The sequence below is a fragment of the Hipposideros armiger genome, unplaced genomic scaffold (genome assembly GCF_001890085.2).
Source record: "Hipposideros armiger isolate ML-2016 unplaced genomic scaffold, ASM189008v1 scaffold_91, whole genome shotgun sequence".
Lineage (NCBI taxonomy): Eukaryota > Metazoa > Chordata > Mammalia > Chiroptera > Hipposideridae > Hipposideros > Hipposideros armiger.
Genome location: NW_017731441.1, coordinates 3,282,958 through 3,308,002, shown reverse-complemented (window position 1 = coordinate 3,308,002; position 25,045 = coordinate 3,282,958). Strand labels below are relative to the sequence as shown.

The window sequence follows — 25,045 nt, the reverse complement described above, 5'->3', positions numbered from 1 at the left end:
GACTGTTTTACTTATTTCTCTCCCATCTGTATGCCTTTTATTTTTTTTTCGTGTTTTACTACAGTGGCTACGACCTCCAGTACAATATATATATTTTTTTCCTAAAGATTTTATTGCGGAATTGGGGGATGGGAACAGCACTGGGGAATTGGGGAAGGGGAACAGACAAGTTGCTGTCCCTTTGTTCTTCAGTCTAGTTGTGGAGGACGTTGCTTCACTGGCCCATGTTGGTATCATTGCGCTCTTCCCAGGTGAGGCAGATAGGTCGCTGGCCTCTGGACGGCCACTCACAGCAGCTCTTGGCAGCTCACACCGGCTGCCGGCCGCTCACGCTGGCTGCCAGCCACACATGGTAGCTTATGGCAGCCCACTGCAGCAGGGGCTGCAGCCTACGCCATCATCAGCGACTCACAGCAGCCCAGCCCCAGGTCGAGCTGTTGTTCGCCATCTTAGCTGTAGAGGGCAGTGTCACTGGCCCTCATGTGGGATCCGAACTGGGGCCCTGCTGCACAGAGCTGGTGTTCCAAGCCAGCTCTTAACCAATGCACCACTCGGTCGGCCCCAGTACAATATTGAATGAAGGCAATGAGAGCAGACATCCTTGCCTTGTCCCAACCTTAGGGGGAAAGCTTTTAGTCTGTTACCATTAAGCATAATGTTAACTTACATCTTTTGTAAACATCCTTTCTCAGGTGAAGGAAGTTCCTTTCTATTCCTAGTTTGCTGAGAGGTATTTTCTAAAACAACATTGAGTGTTGAATTTCACTAAATGCTGTTGCTTCTATTGAGATGATTATATATTTTTTTCTTTCTTTTTCAGGGTTTTAAATGTTAAGCCAACCTTGCATTCCTGGGGGAAAACTTCACTTGGTTTTGGTATATTTCTGATTTTATGTATTGCTGGATTTAAATTGTTAATATTTGGTTAAGGGACATTGGTCTGCAGTTTTCTTGCAATATTTTTGTCTGGTTCTTGTATCAGGGTAATGCTGAACTCATAAAATTAGTTGTGAAGTCTTAACCTCCTCTGTTTCTGACAGACTGTATGAGATTGGTATTACTTTTTTTTTTAAGATTTAATAGAATTCACAAGTAAAGCCACTTGCCTTAAAGTTTTCTTTGTGGAAAGATTTAAAATTACAAAGTCAATATCCTTAACAAATATTGAGCTATTTTTGTTTTTTATTTCTTCTTGTGTCTATTTTGATAATTTGCAAATGTCATGGAATTTGACCATGTCATCTAAGCTAGAATTTATTGGCGTAAACTGATTCACAACATTCTCTGTAGGATCTGTTGTCTTAAATTTCTGATACTGATCGTTTTTGTTTTCGCTCACTTTAATTAGTCTAGTTAAGGGTTTATCAATTTTGTTGGTTTTCTCAAAGAAACGGCTTTTGGTTTCATTGATTTCTCTATTTGTCCGTTTTCTACTTTTGATTTCTACTTTTATCTTCCTTATTTTCTTTCATGTATTTCTTTTGGATTTAAGTTGCTCTTATTTTCCTAGCTTTTTAAGGTTGCTACTTAGATCATTGTATTTAAACCTTTCATCTTTTTTAATGTTCTAATCATCTGAAGCTATAAATTTACTTCTAAGCATTTCTTTAGCTGTATCATACAAATTTCTGGTATGTTATGTTTTCCTATTCATTCAATTCACAGTATTTTCTAATATTGAAAATATTGATCACAATTATTTTCCTTGTGATTTATTTTGACTCATGGGTTATTTATTTAAAAGTATATTATAGTACCTGTATTAGAATTGGATTATTTATTTAGGGGCATATTGCTTAATTTTCAAGCATTTAGTTACTTACCAGTTATCTTTCTGTTAGATTTCTAACTTAATTTCATTGTGGTCAGAGGACATACTCTGTATAATTTCAGTCCCATAAAATATATTGAGACTTGTTTTATGACCCACCATTTGCCTACATTAGTGAATGTTCCTGTGCACTGGAAAATAATGTTTGGGGTGTAGTATTCTATAATTTTCAACGAGGTCAGGTTGGTTGATAATGTTTCACATTCTTTCTGATTTTCTAAATTTATCAAGTACTGAAAGAAGTGTGTTGAAATCCCCAACCACAATTATGGATTTGTCTGTTTCTCCTATTGCTCTTTTTAGCTTTGTTCGTTTTTGCTTCACATTTTTGAAGCTCTGTTACTAGAGGTCTCTACATTTAGGGTTAAATCTGACAGATGCCTCTTTTATCTTTATGAAATGTCCTCTTTATTTCTGGACATGCTCCTTGTCCTGAAACTGACTTGATATTAATATATCCACTCCAGCTTTCTTATGATTAGTTTTCATGGTAGATCTTTTTCTTTTTTCTATCTTTTTCTTTAACCCATCGGTGTTTTTATATTTAAAATGCCTTTCTTATAGATGATATATACTTTGGTCTTAATTTTCTATCCAGTCTGAAAATCTCTTTTAGTTGGAGTGTTCAGATTTTATTTCTGTTCCTCATCCCTTTTCCCCCTACTTTTCTGCCCTCCTTTGGGCAGATTTCAGGTTTATACCAAAATTGTTTTTCACAACCAAGAATTACTCTATATGTTTGTAATAAGCATAGCATCCATTCACCTTTAGTTGTATGTGGTACATGTTAGAAATACCTTAGTATGTATTAATTCAGAACAACCCCTTGAGCTAACGAGCACTATCATCTCCTTTTAAAAAATAAGAAAACCAAGTTTAGAGAATTTAAGTAATTTTCCTAAGGGCACCAACATGGTGACAGAGCCAGGCTTTGAGCCCTGGGTCATCTGACTTTAAAATTTTAGCCCTTAACCTTTCTCTCTGCTGATTCAGTACCTCTAAAGTGTTGCTTCTCAGTTCTGTTACTGAGAAGCTGACTCAGAACACCATGTCCACTTTGAAATGCAGTGTCTCAATTTACTTAGCAGTTGACCTTGATTCATACATCACTGATAGTAGAAATCCTTAATAATATCCTCAGCTTTTGTCCAATTACTTCACATTTATCTACATCTGTACCCACCTTTACATAATGACATTCTCTTAGCAAGAACACACGCACATACATACTCATACACATACACAAATGCAAATACACACACACACAAATGCACACGCACTTAACACATGCACATACCCACAGAGATAGACAGACAGACAGACAGACAGACAAACAGACAGACAGACAGACAGACAGACAGACACACACACACACACACACACACACACACACACACACACTATAGAAACACACTCACATACCCCTGGGCTTCGAAACCACTTTATCTTATTTTTGTAGAAACTTGACCCATCAGTTACTCGTATCCTCATTCTCCCTATCATCAAATTCTTCCCCTCCCTTTCTTTTAGCTCCATTCTGTCTACAAATGTGTTCAAGTTTCATCATCCAGAAAAAAGTCTCCTTGTCTCTGCTTCTGATTCAAGCTATCACTAACTGCACCCCATCGAACCTGTTCCTACCCCACAAACTGTAACAGCCCCTAGTAGCCACGAAGACTGGACATTTCCCAATTTTCATCACATTACTATTTCTTCCTTAAAACTGCCATCTTCCTTGATTTCTCTTCCATTCATATCTGTATTCTTATATAACCCTTATTCATTTTTTCTATCGGTTCCTCTTCCTTCAGTCATCCATGTTTATTGTCTACTGTGTACCAGACACTGCAGACTTAGGGACAAAAATATGCCCTAAAACTACTTAAGACTGATGTGTGGAGCCCGAAATTATGAAACAGTATGGGAAGAGCTGTGACCCAAGTGAGAAACCTAGATGTAAGGAAGGTCCCTAGGCCAACTGGAGGGTGAGCACACCTTCCAGGACATGACATTTGAATTTAATTTTCAGTGATGAATTGGCATTCACAAAATGCAGAAATGAGGAAAGTGTACATATGCACCAAAGAGATGTATGAACAGGCCTATGCTGGGCCTTTAGGGCCAAAGGACCCAATAGCCACTGACAGTAGAGTGGGTTTGAAAAACTGCAGCCTGTGGTCGTTGTACAATGGGAGAACTCAGGTGGTTTTACATATTTAAAGTATTTGAAAAGTAATAAAAAATAATACGTAACAGTGACTATATGTGGCCTGGAAAGCCTCAGCTATTGACTATCATCTGTCCCTTTACAGAAAATGTTTACCACTCCTACCCTAGACATGAGGGAAGAGAAAAGAACTTTTAACAATTGGCATTAGTGCCCTAGTCCCCTCAAGAGTTTTAGGAAGATATTCTAGCCACTAAGAAAATAAGAAGTCTACTATTAAAATTGAGCAATCAGAAGGCAAGAAATGATAGTCTGATACAGAGGTCAGTGCCAGAAAAAGTAACCAGAAACAAAAATGAAACAGTGCACTGTGGGGGGGACGGGGAGTGGGTGGGGACTGTTGGCTTTCATTATAAGATTATCTGGCCTATTTGCTTAACAAAAATTCCTCTTAAAGAAAATGAGCGCGAGAAAGTTGGAGGGGAAAATGCAATGCAGGAAGTGAGGAACATTTCCCAGAACAGAAAGAAGTCACAAGTCTTCCGAGGAAGAAGGTTTGCTGAGTCCTGGCAGGACAAATCAAAATGGGCTCATATCTACACATTCTTGTGAAATAGAAAAACTAGGGAATAGATTTCAAAAGCTTTGTGAAAAACAAAAAACAGGTTAGTTACAAAATGACATCAGACATTAGAGCTGTAAATTAGGAGCCTACGTATGTATGGAGCTGTGCCTTCAAAGTTCTGAGGAAAATGATTTTGAACCTAGAATTTTATATGCAGCCAAACTTATTAAGTGTAAATGCAGAGTGATTCAGACAAGCAAGAATTCAGAAAGTTAGTCTCCCATGCATTCTGAGAAAATCATTTAAGGATCTACTTTAGTAAAACAAATCAGGAAAATAAAGACTGGGAATCTGAGGAGTGGACCTACACAGGGATGGAAACAAAGGAAATTCCAGGACCACAGGTGTGCAGATCTAGAATGCAAACAGTCCAAAATGAAAACAGAAATAGCTTAGGGCTCCGAGGAAAACGTCCCACGTCACAACTGAGGGTCCACTTTCCGAGAGAGCCCGCTAGGTCTGATCCCACTAGGCACTCTGCAAACCTTCCATAAGGAGTCCAGCACTCCAATTCTCCAACGTATGAGCCAATTTCCCACCTCTTCCAACCCTAGCCCTTTCTACTGACCTCTCTGAAATCAGTCTTATCAGTAAAACCCCCATCTCCCAAACGCTTGCGCCTGGTGTTCCAGATAAATAGCATTCCTCTTCCTGGCCAGAGTTCTAAAACAATCAAGGATGTCCCAGGCTTCCTACACGGAAGCCAGGGCCTCTTCAGCTCTTACAGGGAGGTGCAGAAGCGCCTGTGCGGGGGATGGGGGAGCCCTACATGTCCTGTTTCTCAATCCATACTCATCAGTTATTTAAGACAGTGAATGGAAGTGGGTGAGACCAACGCTGTTGTGACCCGGAGACCACAGAAGAGCACAGCATCATCCCTGTCCTAACAGCTCCTCCATTTCCTTCATCTACTGGAACCTGTCCCGAGGACCCTGCTTTTCTTGCAGCCTGGCATGTGGTAGCTTTCTCATCTTTGTGTCCCATCTACCCTGGAACTGGAGATGGGGTAGGGGGCTTTGGCACCTGCAGGCCATTGTTTTTCCCACTCCTTTTCTTCACTCCTGCTGTGAAGCACATACCAAGGGGCCATTGCCTTCCCTCCACATTGCAGTAACCTCCAGGCACTTTGGTCACTGCCCATCACTCACTGGTGATTCTTTGTAGTGCTCACATCGTCACTCTTGATCCATCTGGTCTCCGTCCTCCCAGCTTTGATCTCACTTCAGCTCCGTATTTCCCCAGATCCTGTAATTGCTGATATGAACTCCCTCCAAACTTCAGCCCCACAGTGATGGTGAGCACAGACCTGTTGACTTCCCAATTACCCTCACAGGGGCTGATTCCAGGGCTTGCTGTCATAGTCAGCCCCCCATCACACACACAGCCCACTTAGCGCGCCCCTCCCCCCCCCCAAGGACAGATATGGCTTTGGCCTTGACTGTTCCCACGCCCTGCTACATCCAGATGTCAGGCCTAGGGTGTGGGGTGTGGAGGACTCTCTCCCGTCCCATCCTCCCTCCTGGGTCAGTATGCCTCTCTACAGAAGGATGCCCTGACACTTGCCAAGTTGCTGAAAAAGCATGTCTCAGAATGACTCTTGGATTCCAGCTGTTTCATTTCTCCTTTCTTGAAATCTGGGTCTGTACTGTCTATCTCCTCTGCTCCCTTGCTCTTTTTTTTTTTTTTTTTAAGATTTTTATTGGGGAATTGGGGGATGGGAACAGCGCTAGGGAATTGGGGGAAGGGGAACAGACAAGTTTCTGTTGCTTTGTTCTTCAGTCTAGTTGTGGAGGATGTTGCTTCATTGGCCCAAGTTGGCACCATCATTGCGCTCTTCCTGGGTGAGGCAGATCAGTCGCTGGCTTCTGGACGGCTGTTCACTGCGGCTGCTCACACTGGCTGCTGGCTACATACGGTAGCCCATGGCAACCCACTGCCACAGGGGCTGCAGCCTACACCGTCGCCGGTGACTCACGGCAACCCAGCTCCAGGTTGAGCTGTTTTTCAGTATCTTAGCTGTAGAGGGCAGTGTCACTGGCCCTCATATGTGGGATCTGAACCGGGGCCCTCTGGCGTCCCAAGCCAGCTCTTAACCAACGCGCCACTCAGCCGGTCCTGCTCCCATACTCTTAAACACTCATGAAGAACACATCCACACTTATCTCACAGGTTGTTGGTCTCACTTGTGCTAACTTTTAATTGTGTGCACTAAAAGAATTAATATTGTCTTATTTTTATCCAAAAATTTCCCCGGCTTTTAAACTTTTCCACGTGTCATTTATCATTTTATTTAAATGGATCTTAATTTGTGATTAGACATTTTCTATTCTAAAAATTAAAAAAGTCTGTTATGTTTATGGTTTCATTTTTTTAAACACTTAAAATCTTTGGCCACTTAGAACTTATTTAAGTATAAAAAAATGAGTAACTTTGCTTTTTTCAAGGTGGTTAACTCAAATGTCCCCAACATCATTTGTTGACAAGTTTCCATTTCCCTGATAATACGCCCCTTAATGCTACACATATTCCTGTGTATTTGGTCTATTTATGGACTATTTGGGTGCAGAGATACATTTATTGTGCCAGCAGCTTGCTGTTTCAATTAGATCATGTTATGAGAGGTTTTAAAACAATTTCTGGCTATTCTTGCCTTTTTGCTTTTCTGTTTAAACTTTAGAGTCATCCTGTCTATTTGTGTTTTAAAGTAAGGGAAATTGACATCTTAAGATACTGCATAGTTAAATGTAAGAATAGCCCATACCTTTCACTTACTCAGTTTTTCTGTGTGTTCCTAAGTTATTTTAAAATGATTTTCATGTAGATACTTCCTTGCTTGTTACAAGTTATTTTTATCACTTTTTGTTGCTATTGAAAAAAATAACCTTCCATTATATTTTCACTTTTCTGTTAATTTTGTATTTAATTAAAAACTTAGTGAATTCTTTTCTATAGCTTTTCAGTTGCTTCTCTTAAATTTTCTGGCAGTTATTTTATCTGTAAATAATTTTACAGCTTTCTTCTTGTCCAAGTGCCTTTTCCTTTTCAATCATTTCCTCTACAGTCTGCCAATGTTCTGCTGGTAGTGGTTTGTGAAAGAGGACGCCTGAGAGGGTGACGGATGTTTGCCCTGCTTCTGGTTCTCTGATGTGCTAGTAATGAATTTTATGTTGCTAAAGAGTTATCAGGAATGTGTAATTCACATACCACAAAGTTTTATTAATGTAATTTTTAAGGCCAATTTAAACTAATTTTATTCAGAGTAAGTCTACATTAAAGTACAATATTAATCTCTAGAAACAATGAACTTAAAATATAAGAAGTAGAAATCTATTTGGTCTTTTGTAGACCACATATTATTTTGTAACTCACAAAGAAAATTTACAAATATAGAAATGATGATACTTAAGGAGTGAGGATTTTCATATGGAAACCCATAAGGTGTCATATTTTAAACACGCATGTTCCAAAAAGGCAGAATCTTTTAATAATTTAGCACAAAATCAAATTATATAAACTTGGTATATTCCAGAAAATATTGCTTTAAACACTTATACCATGATCAAAATTCCTTTGGTAGTTTTTAATCAAAATGAAACATGCTATTATGTAAAATATAAAGTACTTTTAAATGTTATCATAAAAGTATCTTTGTTATAGTTACCATACTAACATCATCATTTGCTGTTCAACCTCACCTATACATACACAACATGAAACCAGGTGCCAATGAAATCCTTTTAATCTTTCGACAAAATAACCTCTGCTTCAGAATACCAAGACTTTAAGTCTATAAAACTTTTTACAGTGGTTATAGCACAGAGAACAACGACTGTCCCTGCTCATGACTGTAAAAACAAAACCAAACTTTATTATAGCAATCATACAAATACTGCAATTAATAATAAATCAAACAGCAGTTACCCTAATGCAAAAAACAGGGACTGCTAGACTCAATCTTAGAATGGTAAACACAAACACACTATCCCGCCAAACTTAAAACAGAAAATTCACAAGTAATTTAGTGGAAATAAAATAAAGACCCTGATGGGTTCACTGCATCAAACACATCAGACCCGATGTCCTATTGGCACATCAGAGATCTCACTGAGAAACCTCATTATAGAAAAATCAGTCATCAAAGTTTAAAACTTTTGAAAATAAGTGAAACAGATGCCAGTATTTAGGTTGCATAATTGATTAGCCAGTTTTTAACACTGTTTCTTCCTAATGTTCACCAATTAAGGGTTCTTGTTTTTAATCTAAGTGTTCATCAACTAAGGTAGCTTGTCTTCAGGAATACCTAAGTAATCTTTGTAGCGAAAGAATGCAGCATAGAGGGTCTTTTTAATTGTGCATTCATGATCACATGCACAAAAACAAACCAAACTTTCAGTTTTTTGCTACAAGACCACCACCTTACAAAGGAACCTCATTTAACCAATATCTTCTTGTCCAATCCCAAAGTCATTCTGCATAGAGCAATGGAAACAATTTAAACGCCTAAAAGAACAAGAGGAAGAACTTGAGGGAGAAAAGACACATATGCCATTTGCAAATCCTTAAGCCTTGTGAAGGGTTATCCAAGAATCATTTCCTTCTAAGCCAAAGTATCTGTGCTGGCTCAATCCCAGAAAGCCCAGGAAACAGCACATAAGTATTTTACTCAGAAGATACATTCCAGTGTCTCACTGAAAGAAAACAGTGGGCCAACGCATCAAGCCACGTAGTGGTACTGATTTGGATTGTCTTTGTCTCTCTCCATATAGTCTCTGTCTATAAGAGATTCAATTCTCTTTTTCAAATCTCCAGGCTAAAAGAGAAAAACAAACCCCCTCAAGTTTAGTGGCATGAAATTCACAAACATAGGGATATGTAACATCACACATGAAGTGTGTGATTATAATTAGATATATAATTATATATACAGAAAGTTCCAAAAAAATGTATACACATTTTAAGAAAAGGAAAATACTGTTATTAAAATTGTAATATATACTAATAAGAGATGAAAACAAGTCATGTTTGACTTCTGCAATTGCAAGAGGTGCTCAAAGTGGCTACCATCAGCATCCAGACACTTCTGATTATGGTGAACTACTGCTTGAGCAACACTGACCAATGTGTCCACTTGTATCACTGCGTATGCTGTTTCAATTACTTCCCAAAGTACTGCCAGTGTAGCCGGTTTTCTACAATATACCACATCCTTTAATGCCCCCCATGTCTCCATTGTCGTTGTACTTCCACGTTCTCGAATTTCAAATACCACTTCCAAATGGTCTTGAGCTCCTCAAAAGACAACCATGCTTCCGCCATTTTCTTTAACTGTCCTGCCTGTTACATGGTGACTGACACTAGCATTCATTTGAATAACGCTATCTTTTGAGCGAACATCATACTATATGTTGCTACCTTAATTCAACTTTGAAAATACATAGATAACATCTCTTAAAATGTGTACATTTTTTTGGCACCCCTGGTACATATTTATTTATAATTGTAATCTAATTATAAAACGAATAGAATAAAACTCCCTACTTCAAAGACAAAGTTTAACATTATCTTGATAAAAATCCTTCCATGTGAATTTATTGTCAGAGCAGGGCTTCTTATGGGAAATGTGCAACTTGTGAAATGTAAATACATTATTTATCACTAATGAGTACATAAGCATGGCAGATCCTATTAGGTAACACATTTCTGTTTGTTTGAGAGGAAAATCTGATAATGTCTCAGGGCATTTTCATCCATTGAGGACATTTCCCTCTAATTACTGTATTTTATTATATATTTACTATATGTGCTATATTTATATATGCTGTATTTATAACCACAGATTTTGAGTGTTCCTTTGCGCTTAAAGTTGATGAATGAATTGACATGACATGCCTGCTGTGGAAGGGTGCCTCTGGCTGTGTTGTATTAGGAAGGACACCTATGCGACATTTATGAGCAAGCTTTTCCCTGTATATGGGTACATTCTATTTCCCAACAGTATAACTTTGTATTTAGTGATAGATGATACATTTTACAATATGTGGCAGAAACCCCATTACTTATCAAGGCAGAAAAACTAGGTGCTATGGCTGTATGCACACATGTTACTTGCTATTCAGTCTTTTAATTGCTGGGTCTCTCATCTGCAAAGGGGAAAATCAGCTTGCCCTGGCTCGTGGTAGGAAAGACTGGTGTATGAAGCAGTGTTTCCTGACTGTGCAGAGTGCTGTGGAGCACACGTTGCCTCTGAAAAGTACAAGAGCCCAATATTTGCTTAGGTAAGATGGTACTCCCATTTCAGTGTCGGGACTCACTGGTCCACCTCAACGTGACTCTCTTGGTGAGGAAGAAGGTTCAGCTGCTCTTTTACCAAACTGGGCAACATACAATCAGGGTACTTCCACCCCAAAAGCACATGGGGTGGGTAGGTTCAGTCACTGAAAGGACAGGTGACATGAGAGTCCCACACTTTTTAGGTGGATATATACATTTTAAAGAGCTTTTTATATTGCTTCCCTCACTTAGCCTGTACCCCACATACAGCCAGGACAGTGACTCTTGTCCTGGAAATATGCATGGACTGAAAGGTCTTAGGGTAGGCCTTTTACTCAACAGCAACAAGGAAATATTACTGAAGTAGAAAATGCTTTGTAGCTCCTAAAATGCTGAGTAAATTAGTTGTTAGTATGATTTCCTTAAAATCCTGTGATATAACCTGAACTGTTACAGCTACTGAGAATAAATGTGTCTATATCTCCATGTAAGTACCCTCCTCTTCCCTTCTTGAAAATATAAATACCACATCTCTGAAAATGGGAATTTTAGGTATCTATCTTTCCTACAATGGTGATGAAGAACATTTGGTATCAAGTTCCTACCATTGTCACTTGCCAGTTTCCTATACTTATATATACAAAGGTAGATTTTTTTTTTTTGTAGCAAATGATCACTTATAATGTAAAACAAAGGGTATGTTTCTGAAGGTAGTGAGAATTGAACATGCTTTGTCAATGGTTTAGCACAATACCACACAGGTTTAATTAAGCTAATATACATTTACCTTTACTGGAAATTTCAGCTGATTATACAACTCAGAAACTAGAAGATTATGACCAAGAGTTTTCCTCATCTTCATTATTCTGACTATAGCAGCATCAATCTGATATTGTCTGTCCTGAAACACTCTCTCAGTGGTGCTGACTTGTTCTTCAACCTGCACAAAAAAGTGAAGAGTAAAGATGTATTTTAGTATTAATTATTTCATGCTGTTGAGTTTAATGAGAAACCTTTGATGAAGAGAAAGGCCAAACTTTCAATGAATCCTGTTCTATTAAGCATTTTTATTTGTTCTCATAAAACCTAGCTTCCCAAGAACAGTGCAACTTCACTACCAAAACTTGAAAATGAACTTAAAAAGTTATATTTCCCTTATAAAAAAGCTGTAAAACCCCTATATAATCCTGGGTTAAATCCAGTACCACAGTAAAAAAATAAAACAAAGCTTAATAGCCATCAGAATTTATTCCAATGTGCAAACTTTGCGCAACATTAGGAAACCTACTAATGTAACTGAGATCATCCCAATAATGTCAAGGTTAGATTATATGACCATCTTGATAGATGCTGCAAAGGCATGATAAAATTGAAAATCTATTCTTGATTTAAAACAAACTTTAGCATATAAGAATTAAAAAAAAAAAAAAAAAAAAAAAAACCTGAACATGATAAAAGGCTGTCATCAGAAGCAAATAGCAAATACTGGTAACAACTTCATGTTAAATGGCAACCTAATGGAAGTCCACAGATCAAAGCGGGGTGGGCAAGAGGTAGGTCTGTGCACATATGTGAGGTAAGAACTCAGAAAGGGAGAATACAAGCTGAAACGATGAAATTCCTCTCAAGTTCATTGGAGAATGTTATTATTTGGAAGATCAAATGAATAGAAAACTGACAAAGACAGAGATTATATTCATATATACACACATATAAATCAGAATATTTAGTATAAAGATGAAAACTGCAAATTGTACTCTGGATAAAAAAGTCAGTGTTCTTATTTGGAAGATCAAAGATGATAAAATTACTCTCAAGTTCATTGGGAGAATAAATTTATAGGAATAGGTACATTAAAAGAATCTGGGTACTTTTTTTTGGATCTATGATGCAAAAAAGGTTAATGTTCCCTGTACTAGAGATAAAAAATTAACCAGGAAGAAAAAGCCTTGTAGCAATGCTATTTCTTAAAAATATTATTTTAGCAATAAGAGAGCTAAAGAGGTATACTGAAAAAGAGCAGACACGTGAGCATTATTTGTAGAAGAGCTGCAAAACCCCAAATCCAAGAAAACATACTGAAAAACCATCAAAGCCAATGTGAATTTTATAAAGTGGCTGGATACAAGATAAATACAAAGATAAAAAGCACTTATATATAGTATATATGAACACTGGCAATAACTAGTTACACATGTAAAGAGAAAAGATCCCCATTATAGGGTGGCCATTCTTGCTTCAAACTGCTAGTAGTACCTTCCCATATCCTTCCATAGGTCTGACCAGTCTATATGAGCTGGCTGTGGCCTGCCTCCCCAGGCCTTACCTGGCTCAGCCTCCCCTTTAGTGAGAAAGCTTTCCCTGACCCACAGTATTAGACTTGGATTTCCTGTACTTCTCCATCATAACTTTTTACCTCAACTGTAACAAGTTCATCAATGTGTGGTCATCTGGTACCTATCTATTGCACAGGCCTGAAAGCTCTTTGAAACAGGATTGTTCTTTGTTGTTAATAGCTGAATTCTCAGTGCTTCCTAGAAGACCTGGCTCACAATAGGTGCTTAATAAGTATTTGTTGAACTATCTAATAAGAAATATGTAAGATTTACAGAATAAAACTAGAAAACTCTGAGGAAGACAGAGATTATACACTCATATATACACACACATATACATCAGAATATTTAATATGATAAAGATGAAAACTACAAATTAATGTAATGCACTCTCAATAAAAAAGTCAATGTTCTTAGTTGGAAGATCAAAGACAATAAAATCACTCCCAAGTCCATTGGGAGAGCAAATTTATAGGAATAGGTACATTAAAAGAATTTGGGTACTGGCTATGAAATAGATAAACAGAATTTGTAGAATAGAATTGAAAAACTGACCCACAACATAAATTTGATATATAATAAAGGTGACAAAATTGTCAGAGAATGACACTGGCAATTCAGTTTTAGAATAGGAGGGTTGTTAGATTGCTTTTTGAATATTATAATTTCTACATTGCTCAAAGAAAGATTTAAATGTAAAACTACTAGAAAAATAGTTAATTTTAAAAAAATTCGGGTTAAAGGAAGGTCTTTCTTTGGCGTGACCCTCAAGTCAAAAACCATAGACTATATTTGAGAACTTAAAAATTTCCATGTGTGAAAAACCCGTCAAAACAACAAAATCATCTGTTACAAATGACAAAGGGACAATCTCCTTAATATATAAAGAACCTCTACTAATCAGAAAAAGAATATTCCAATAAATATACCAGCGACTTGAACAAGCAATGAATTAAGGAGAAAAAAAATACAAATGGCTAACTGTAAAAGAGCAGCACCAACTTTTATAAAAAAGTGCTTACAGGTACTTGGCCAAGACTTTTATAAACATTATTCATTTAATTCTTACAACCAGAGGTAGTACGTCTACTTTAAAAGATGAATTGATGATTACATAATTTGTATGAAATACTAAATGGCATAAAAATGCTCAAAAGAATCAAAGGAATCTAAACTAAACTGGTAATGAACTATTTTCATGTTTCTGAGCAGAGTGGGCAAGGGGCAGGTGCAGGGAGGGCAGGTACACTCTTCAACTGGAGACTGAAATCTGGTAAAATCTATCACTACCATTTGGAAAATAGTGGTCAGACTAACAAAGTTCACATTCTTTGACCCAGCAATTCCAGGGCAAGGATTTATACTAACAACCTTAACAAACAGGAATGTTTGTTCCAGGATGTTTAATGTCACCTTATTTCCACTAGAGAGTGATAGAAACAGCCTAAATGCCTTTCAGCAAGGGCACTGCCGACCTCTTGTGGATGCACACAGATTCACACAACGGATTCCTGTGCACCCATTAAAAACCAACTCCTGACATGGAGAGAGGCCCATGATAAAGAATAAGAACAGGTTACAAAATAGCACATATAAATTAAATGGCATATGTAGAGTGATCCCATTTTAAAAAAAGTTTATATACATCATAGACAAAAGCTGCATGAGTACAAATGTGGCAATAAATGGTTTTCTTTGGAGGAAAGAGATGACAGTCCCACTTTGGAATTACAACTCCAAAACTTTACACCCTTTTAATCACTCTCATAAATTCCTAATAGTAAAAAACATGTCCATTTGAATCTTCAATAGATATGTCAAATTGCCCACTAAAAAAGGTGTACCTATCCAAACATCTTTAACAACATAAAAAAGGCTTGTCTTCCCATGTATTGCCAGCCTTGGATATTGTCAAACTTTTAAACATTTCCTAAGTTGATAGATGAAAAATGGAATATTACTTTAATTTGAATTTTACTAAAACTACTAATGAGAGTGAACATTTTTAATGTATTTATTGGTCTTTTGTATTTCTTTTTGTGTAAACTGAACATATTTTCTGACTGGGCTAGTTAGAACACCTCTATGTAAGTGAAGCAATCACTGTCTACTGCTGGAGGCAGAGGAAGTATTTGTGATGCTGCTCAGATCAGTTAAAGCTGTGTTGTCTGAACTGACCTCACTCCAAAAGGCCTCTCCTCACTCATTTACATGTACAAGGAGGCCAGCTGGACACCCTATTATGTAAGTGGGTTCCAGGGGTGCATGTGCACACCTGGCCTGTATGTTTGACAACAACCTAGGGCTACAAGGGCTTCTGCAGTAGGAAGGGCCTGAGGACAGTGGTCTAGAACCTGTTTTGGACACAACATTTGAGAATCTGATCAAAGCTACAGATGCTCCATCTGTAGACTATCACAGATGCAATGTCAGCAGGTCCATGTCACCCATAATCCTCACCATTTCACCCCAGGAATCTGGCTGAGGCTGAAAGAATGGCTGAAATATGCTGTGCAAAAATAAAAAAAAAGTCACTGGGTTTTGAAAATAACATGCTCTCTCCACTAACACAATCTGATAGAGGAAGATCTGATCTATCACACCATTTCTGTGGACAGGAATAACTGTTAAATGCATTTCTTTCTGATTTTCATTCCTATTGTGAACATAAAGTTAATGAAAGCTACATTAAAATGAGTACTCTTATAAACATTACATATTCAAATTAGATACTTTAGAAATATGCTTCAGAACTCTTACAGTCAAGAAATTACTATAAAAACTAATTATTCCTTTCCTTGATGAACATCCTATAAGTAAAAAGAGAAAGTTTATACATACAGTTTCCTTCATCTGAATTTGATTGATCTTTATTCGAAACAACTTGTGCTTGAATTCTCCGTTAAAAATGAATTTGTCTCCATCTTCTACCTCCTTTCCTTTGGGACTTTTAATCAGAACTCGTGCTTTGCCACAGGCCAGGGACTGTAATGTTCTTCGTAATTCACTGTCCTCTGAATGGGGAGAACATGCAGGCACAGGTTAGCATTAAAATGAACAAGACACTCAACAATGAAAGGAACCACTCTTAAGTGTGATGAGCAGAGACCGAGTCTACATCTTCTCTTAAATGAATAAATGGTTTGTTTGTTTTTTTCCACGTGGGAGTCGAACTGGCAACCTTGCTGTTAAGAGCGCACACTCTATCCACTGAGCCATCTGGGCTGCAGCTCAGCTCAACGTGCGGAGTTCAGTCCCAGCCGCAGGTGGGCATAGCCCACCATCGAACAGGCAGTCTCGTCATTAGGAGCACGTGCTCTCACCAGCTGAGCCATCCTGCCACCTGTTGGCAGCTCAGCTCATGTGAAGCTCAGGCGAAACTCACTGGCCCATGTGGGAATCGAACCATGAGCTCAGAGCTCATGGTCTTAAACAAACTCTTAACCAACTGAGCCACTTGGCTGGCCCGCTGAATAAATGTTTTAAAAGCAAGACACTCAGAAACCACACATTCATGAAGAGCGTTTTCATACCTATCCCAGTGGCCATTTTTATTTCTTCAAAGCTGAATCCGTCCCCTTCGTTGAACATGAGAAGCACCAGAGTCTGGAAGAGGGACACCTGGAACTCCTTTTTTCCCTTAAAGAAAACATATCACGTGTGATGCTGTGTTTGCACAATTTTTGGAAAATTTTAAGAGGCTTCTTTTTGCTCTCAAACTTTTGGTGGGCGTGGGGTAGAAGAAATTACTTATTAGCCACCAAAATAAAAAATTGTTACTAATTATATACAAGAATAAAACGACTTGGTATTGCATTTAATTCTTCTCTTGAAATATTTTTTAAAGTAGTAAAAAAGTTCTTTAGTTAATTGTGTTGGACAAGACGGGGATTATCATTATTTGAAGTCAGACATTACTGATAAATATCTAACAGCACCCTCACGTCCCTTTTTAGCCCGCTGAGGTCCTCTTAATGGCTGGCGGTGGGACTGCCACTGGAGTGAGTGGGCAGAGCATGAGAAAGCATGACAAAACCTGTATGGATGAGGAAGCTGGCAAAAGACCCAGCCAACACCGTTGTTAAAAGAATGAGTAACGGAAGAAGCACACTGATGATCATAAGCTGTCAGCCTAGCTTCCCTTTATACGTGCCTGTGATGTACATGATAAAACAGAAACCCAGCTTTGGACCTCACATAATTCCCTGCCTCTATTCAAAAAGTCCCCGCTGCAGAGACTTGCCACATGCAATTAGTTCTGTGTGGATGACGAAGGATCCTGTGTGAGTGCTTCATTCTCAGGCCTAGCCACCGAGGGCGAGAACTGTAAGTCATGTGATCATTCTGCAGAGATCAGTTCTGAAGCTGGCAGTTAATGGGATTATAATATCTTAACTCTCATAATAAAGATGAATATGTTTGGTTTTATTTATATAACCCTACACAACACAATGAGATGTATGCATAATATATATACATAATTGTATATATGCATATACAGTTGGCTTTTGAACAATGTGGGGGTTAGAGGCACCAACGCCCACGCAGTTGAAAATCCTGTATAACTATAGTGGGCCCCCTGCATCCGAGGATCGAAAATACTGTTGATCCTTGAACAATATAATATGGTTGAACTGTGTGTGTCCACTTACACATTTTTTTAAAAAATTCACATATAAATGGACCTGCACAGTTCAAACCTGTGGTGTTCAAGGGTCAACTATATATAACTTATGATAGTGTATAATTAGGCTAGCAAAATGGGAATTTTAAAAAATTTTTTGCTTAGTGTATATAATTTTATTTACAAAATTGAAATTAAATGCAAATATGAAAGGACTGTTTTGTGGTATCCTTTTATTTATCAATACATTATATGCATTTCCCTTCTTAAATTATCACTTTTAATAATAGCACTGCAATGAATATTCTTACTCATTAATCTGTGAAAATGTCTTAAGATGAATTCCCAGAACTGAAACTACTGCAACAAAGCATGTCATCTGAGAAGTTTTGATATATGTATGCATTGCCAAACTGCCCTTCATAAAGCTCATATACTTCCTCCAACAGTGGGTGAGAGCTGCTGTTTCTTTTAGTTTTAACCTTTATCAATTTCATAGTCATTTTACTGTATTTTAATTTGCAACTCTTTGATTGTCAGAGAAGTGGAACACATTTTCATGGGTATTGATTTTTTAGTCTTGCTTTTATGAATTGCCTCTCCACATCCTTTGCTCTTCAAATAGGTCAAGTCCTTTCTATTCTTATTGATTTTTAATGATTGGAATATTAATCCTTTAAGTTTAATTTTATTGACCTAGAAAAGCCAGTGTTGAGTTATACTCTTTTCCTTTCTTTGCTACCAAAGTTCAAACGCAATTTTATAAAATTCTATTAACATACTTATACAAGAATAAAAAATAAATGACAAAGAACTTACTTCCTTAAATTCTGCTTTTAAAACGGCATGTCCCAACGTAGTTTGCCATTGAAGTTTTCGACCACTGTGCTTTCCTAGATAAAATGTCTTAAATACTTCCTGAAGTTTAATCATCTGTCAAGCACAGAAAAATAACAAATTTAATTGTGCTAAACACCATTAATCTAAAGAACCATATATTGTTCAATTTACAATGTTTTTACAATTTTTCACAGCTGAATAAAAAGAACAGTTCTGTTTTGACAGATATTTTCCTGGATTCTATTACCTGTGAAAATGTCCACCACTCTAGTACTTTGGGGTTTCCCCTCACACACTGGAATAATGCCTGAACTGGTATTTAATGTACAAACAGGTTGTATTCTGCAGTCTCCACACCCCACACCAGGCTCCCCTTGGCCAGTGGCACATATGATGAAGGCTAGAGAGGCCATCCTCAGAGATGCTGTCTGAAGGCCCAGGTGTGCCCTGCCAGGTCTTAGCTCAAGCTCTCACTGAGTCCTAGCTGCTCTAAGGGCCTCATGCTGCCTCATCTGTGGACTATCAACTGTGTAACAGCAAGGCCCCTGTTGTCGCACTGCAGTGAGGCTGAATGTAAAACACTCAGGATGGTGCTTGCACAGGAAGCACGACATTAGCTAGTCATTATTTTCTTGGAGGATTTATTACACCTTCCAAACTTTCTGCCAGTTTTTTTATTGCCGTTGTCTCACTTGGAAGCTCCTGAGCTGCTCCTTCTCCAGGTGTCTCCCTCCTTTCCCACTCCTGCATCTGTTATTTATGGACAAACTCTCCGATTTCTCTGACAGCATTTCTGTATACATGTTCTCATGTACATCTGTTCCTCTAACTTCCTTTTGCTCATTCTTTTCTTTAGCTCGTTTCATATCTCTGCACCCAGGATCACCAATGGGATGTGCTCCCAAATCCAACAGCTCTCTTCAGGCTTCATCTTGTATGAGGTTCCTCTCAACAACTTCCCACGCACACAGCAGCTTCCTCCTGCCCTCCTGGCATCTGTGACGCTCCTTGCTGGGACTTCCGTCTCTGTCTGGAGTCCATGCCTTCTGAATCTTCTTAGATTTGTCTTCTGACCCACTCCACACATACACTGGCATCCCCAGGGCCGTGTATTCCTCCCCCTTTTGCACTCTGGTCACTCCCTTGTCAATGTCCTTGGCTACTTCCAAGTTCTTCCCTAAGAGTAAAATTCTTCTATGGCTTGTCAAGGTCCTTTGCCTTTGGAACTTCTGACCCCACTGGCCTGTCCTATGCCTCCCTCCCCTGGCTCTCCATGGTCCCTTTCCCCTTAGGTTTTCACACGTTTCCTCTACCCAATTTGGGAATCCACCTCCCTAACTAAACGTACTGCACTAGATGTGGTACCAAGAAAAAAATGCTACAGGGCCGACTGAGTGGCGCGTTGGTTAAGAGCTGGCTTGGGACGCCAGCTCTGTGTAGCATGACCCCGGTTTGGATCCCACATGAGGGCCAGTGACACTGCGCCCTCTACAGCTAAGATGCTGAACAACAGCTCAACCTGGAGCTGGGCTGCCATGAGTCGCCGGCGACGGCGTACGCTGCAGCCCCTGCTGCAGTGGGGCTGCCATGAGCTACCATGTGTGGCTGACAGCCAGCGTGAGTGGCCAGCAGCCGGTGTGAGCTGCCAAAGCTACTGTGAGCGGCTGTCCAGAGGCTGGTGACCAATCTGCCTCACCCGGGAAGAGCGCAATGATAATACCAACATGGGCCAGTGAAGCAACGACCTCCACAACTAGACTGAAGAACAAAAGAAAAGCAACTTGTCTGCTCCCCTTCCCCAATTCCCCAACACTGTTCCCCTCTCCCAATTCCCCAATAAAATCTTTAAAAAAAAAAAGAAAAAAATGCTACAGAAGACAGCTGGGACAACTGACAGGATGAGCATATGGCTGTATATTGGATGGAAATATTACATCAATGTTAACTATCTGAATTTGACAACACGCTCTGGTTATGTTTTTGGGAACCACTCACTAAAGTATTAAGGGTAAAAGGTCACCTATTCTGAAATGGACCAGGAAAAAAATGGCCCATACATGGACACAGAATGATGAAGCACATGTGGCAGTGCTACAGAAAAAAATGGGTGAAGGGAGCTGGAAAGTCTTTGAACTATTCTTACTAATTCCCTATAAGTCTGAACTATTCCAAAATAAGAAGTGAACAAACTTGCAGTCCCACGAGAGAGGCACACCCAGGGTGGAGTCTGCATTCAGCAGAGGTGAAGTGGGGTGAGGCAGTGAGGGAGGGTTTTCTGGTGAAGGTGACTGTGGAGATAAGGCTGAACCAGCTTCAACTGCTGGCGACCGATGGGGTATGGAGATTTTCTAGAGAAGGAGGATCCATTTAGAGGGTTATACATGTAGGCCTGAGAGAATGAGAGAACTGGGTGGGTTTGGGGCTCACAACAAGTTTCGAATAGAGGGAGTATGACATCCATGTGGGTGAGCTGGGTCATACAGAGCCTTCATATCTAGTAGAAAAACTGGTTAAGGTGCTATCACCGTTCTCCACAGGGTGGAGAGATTCAAGGAGAGAGGGAGAAGGGTGATGGGAGCAATCTTAGATGTTAAGTCTGGGACATCTGTGTACATTCAAGTGGGCAAGTGGACACAGAGGCTGGAGGTTGAGAGCTGGTGTGGGCTGAGTTCACAGACAGGGTGTGGAACAGGAAGGGAGCTGAGGCGGGATTCTGGAGAATGGTAGCATTTAAGATTCAGGTGGAGAAAAAAAAAAACTACAAAAGCAACTGAACAGTGGGTTCAGAAACAAAAGAAAATTAAGAAATGAATACTGTCTTAGAAATGGAAAAAACAGCTTCAAGGACTGTTGCTGACCCAGGCTCCCCGTTTCCATGACTCTGTGCCTTTATTTGCCCTTTCTGGAAGGCCTCTCAGCTGGAAAGCCCTAATCCCTGCTCATCTCTAATTCCCAGGTCCCACAATGGAACCAGCCTTTTCCCACATCACCTGCTATTATAATTAATGGTGCTCATGTTGTTTCCCACAATAGATTTTAAGTTCCTGAGCCCAGGATTTTCCCTCATATCTGCAAATCCCCAGAGTACCCAAAGTCATGGCTGTCATATAATAAGCCCTCAGTAGTACCATCACAAGACTTTGGCATTGTCTATAATAGAAGACAAAAATAACCAGACAAGCAGTACCCACAACTTTGACACGCAATAATTATTACAACAAGTGCCTGTGTCAATGCCTTCTTAGATGGTCAGCCAGTGGACACGGGTGAGTCAGGAGCTGTGGATAGGGACAAAAGCGATCACTTTGATTTTGGATTGAGTGTGTGATCCTAAAAAACCGCTCATTAAATAATTCCTGAAAGATAACATGGTATAGGTGTAATAAGGAAAGAAGTCTACAGTGCTTTGGCAGCACTAGTATATTAAAAACAAAGGACAAATAGTCCTTAAAACACTTACTTCTGGAGTTAAATGTACTTCCATAGGTGTGTATGTTGGCCAGTATCCCATTGTAAGTATATTTACTGTTAGATCTATAGAGCCTGGGTCACTCTGATTCTGCATATACTAAAAACAAAGAAAATCAAGATAAAATAATTATTTTAGAATATCATAAAACATAACTAATTTATAAAAAAATAAATAGTGTAATTTTCAAAATACAGTTTAACATGTGTTTGCATTTATTTTAGTCCCTAGAACATATTCTACTGAAGCCACATAATGTGTTCCAAAATCACTTGAAATATTTTTTCTTCCACTTTGGTTATGTCACCAACGTAAGATACCATTAGACTCATTTAAATCAAATTGTTATACATTTTTTGGGATTATTATTTTTTGGGGACTATTTTTCTTTGTCATTGTGAATTTAAGTTATTTGAATACGTGAGACAGTTAACAATGTAATTTTTAAGGATGAGGATTTTACATAACTTATATAATTATTTACATAATTTACAAAATCATTCAGATAATTTAAAGCAAGATACTTTTTGAAAACCTGTTGTACTTGAAAAAACACAACTTGCCTGCTTGAAATGAACCATGATGTCCTTGGAGAGCTCCATGTCCTTGAACATGCCTTCCAGTTTGCTGGTGAAAGCAGCACCGCACTCTGGGATACAAGGGAGGGGTGGGCGAAAAACACCAGGAGCAACATGTTAGTGCAATAAATTCCTAGCACAGTGGCAGGACAGAACCCCAGGTTCCACATGCTTACCATGCTTTAGTTTTGACAACATAGATTTTTCAGCATCGACTGAGGCACTTTTTCCAACAAGAAGTCTTTTTGCCAAATCTTTTTTGTAAAATGCTTCAAAGACATCTTTACCTATTTATAACCAAATGAGAATAACATAAAACATTAGACAGTTAATACGCAAATATTCACTTTAACTGCTGAAAAACTCTAGGAAGTGCTCATTCTGATGCAAGCCAGATCTAATTTCAGTGTTACATTTCCACAAAGGAATACTTTCAATTTAATCAGTGTGTGGCCATCACTCTATTTCCTGTATTAACATGGAAGTGGAAATGCTTCAGTCAATTTTTCTGAAGAGAAGATAAGGCTCAAATATGGATATTCTGAATATGTAGCATTTTCTATGTGCCCAATGTTAATAAAAATGACATATAGTGTATTTCTCACCATGAATAAACCTGAATATTATCATGATTTTGTCGAGGATCCTCTCCAGCTCTTCATCTGTTGCTTCTTTATTACCCGCTCTCAATTTTGAATCAACATGCTTTGCTGTGACATTAAGAGTTTAAATTACTTGAAAAATAAGTATTTGTTATATAATGCATTTTCTAAATAGAAAAAAGAACATATTTAATTTCTATAAGCAAAAATTGGACAGTAACACTCCAGATCCTTTCTGAAATCATGATTTTCTAAGATACGTACTTTCAAGTCATATAAGAATAAATACTTTAATTACATGCTTGGATTTCATGACACATTATTGCTCCAGAAACTGGAATATCCCATCATTAAGATGTGGTAAAAGAGATTCAGACAAGACTTTCTTTAAAAGACAGGATTTTTCTCAGGGCTTCCCATGGTTATATCCATGGTGACATAGTCTTTTTTTAAAAATTTTTATTGGGGAAGGGCAACAGTGTTGGGTAATTGGGGAGGGGGACCAGCCAAGTTGTTGTTCTTCAATTTTAGTTGTGGAGGGCGCCAGTCACCATCTGACTGCATGTCGGCAGCTTGTGGCCTCTAAGCTCAAGGTACTACTGTGTTACAATCTTAGCTGTGGGTGGGCATAGCCACTATCCCATGCGGGAGTCAAACCAGTAGCCTTGTTGTTAGGAGTGCATGCTCTATCCACTGAGCCATCCGGGTGGCAGCTCCGCTCTAGGTGCCGAGTTCAGTCTTAATTGCAGGCAGGCGTAGCCCACCATCGAACAGGCAATCTTGTTGTTAGGAGCACATGCTCTCATCAGCTGAGCCATCCTGCCACCTGTTGACAGCTCAGCTTGGGCACAGCATCACTGGCCCATGTGTGAATCGAACTGGTGGCCCTGTAGCTTAGAGCTCGCGCTCTTAAGCTAACTCTTAACCAACTGAGCCACTCTGCCAGCCCATGACAATCCTATACCTGAACACAGGGATTAGAGAAATTCTACTCTGACCTCCGGTTTTTGAGACAATACAAATCAACCATGACCTAGCTTTAGGGAGAACCCAAGACTTCTAAGAAGCCCAAACTCCTAAGAGTTAAACATTCATGTTTAGAGAAACAACAATCCATAAAGTGGCACAAAGGCCAAATTAAATTGCCTTATGAATTTCTTCTGTTGTTGCTTTTATTAGTATTTTTCTTTATAATTTTTATTATGGAATATTCTGAACATACACAAAAGTGGACAATTGTATAATGAACTCCATGTTCCCATCATACACCTTCAACAATAATCAACACAAGCCCAATTTTGTATCACTGTGTCACACCTTTCTTTGCTCTTTGCCACCTGTAAATTTTTAAAAACTTTCACTGACTAGTGAAATTCTATGAATCCTGAAATATATTTTGGTATTATCATGAAATAACTGTACAAAGTAGCTTTTTAAAAAACTGTTTCATCTTAGAAATAAAAAATCTAAATAGACTTGATTACTAGTAAGGAGATTGAATCAGTATTCAAAAAGCTCCTGACAATCAAAATTCTAGGACTAGGTTGCTTCACTGGTGAATTCTTCCAAACATTCAAAAAAGAATTAATACCTATCCTTCTCAAATTCCTCCAAAAAACTGGAGGAAGGAACAATTCCAAACACATTTTACAAAGCCAGCATTTCCTCGATACCAAAACCAGACAAGGATACCACAAAAAAAA

At 38.6% G+C, this 25,045-nt stretch overlaps 1 protein-coding gene across 1 annotated transcript in view; it reads right to left on the bottom strand.

Moving 5' to 3' along the window:
- Nucleotides 1–7,845: 7,845 nt before the first annotated feature.
- Nucleotides 7,846–25,045, bottom strand: part of CUL4A (cullin 4A) — a 55,428-nt gene continuing 38,228 nt past the window's right edge. The window contains exons 12-20 of the mRNA XM_019644767.1: nucleotides 23,346–23,450; nucleotides 22,917–23,027; nucleotides 22,726–22,811; nucleotides 22,154–22,261; nucleotides 18,673–18,786; nucleotides 16,763–16,868; nucleotides 16,071–16,243; nucleotides 11,681–11,833; nucleotides 7,846–9,433 (exon numbers count right to left, since the gene is read on the bottom strand). Of these exons, the coding sequence (XP_019500312.1) occupies nucleotides 9,338–9,433; nucleotides 11,681–11,833; nucleotides 16,071–16,243; nucleotides 16,763–16,868; nucleotides 18,673–18,786; nucleotides 22,154–22,261; nucleotides 22,726–22,811; nucleotides 22,917–23,027; nucleotides 23,346–23,450 (1,052 nt within the window). The 3' untranslated portion in view covers nucleotides 7,846–9,337. The remainder of the gene's footprint in view (nucleotides 9,434–11,680; nucleotides 11,834–16,070; nucleotides 16,244–16,762; nucleotides 16,869–18,672; nucleotides 18,787–22,153; nucleotides 22,262–22,725; nucleotides 22,812–22,916; nucleotides 23,028–23,345; nucleotides 23,451–25,045) is intronic.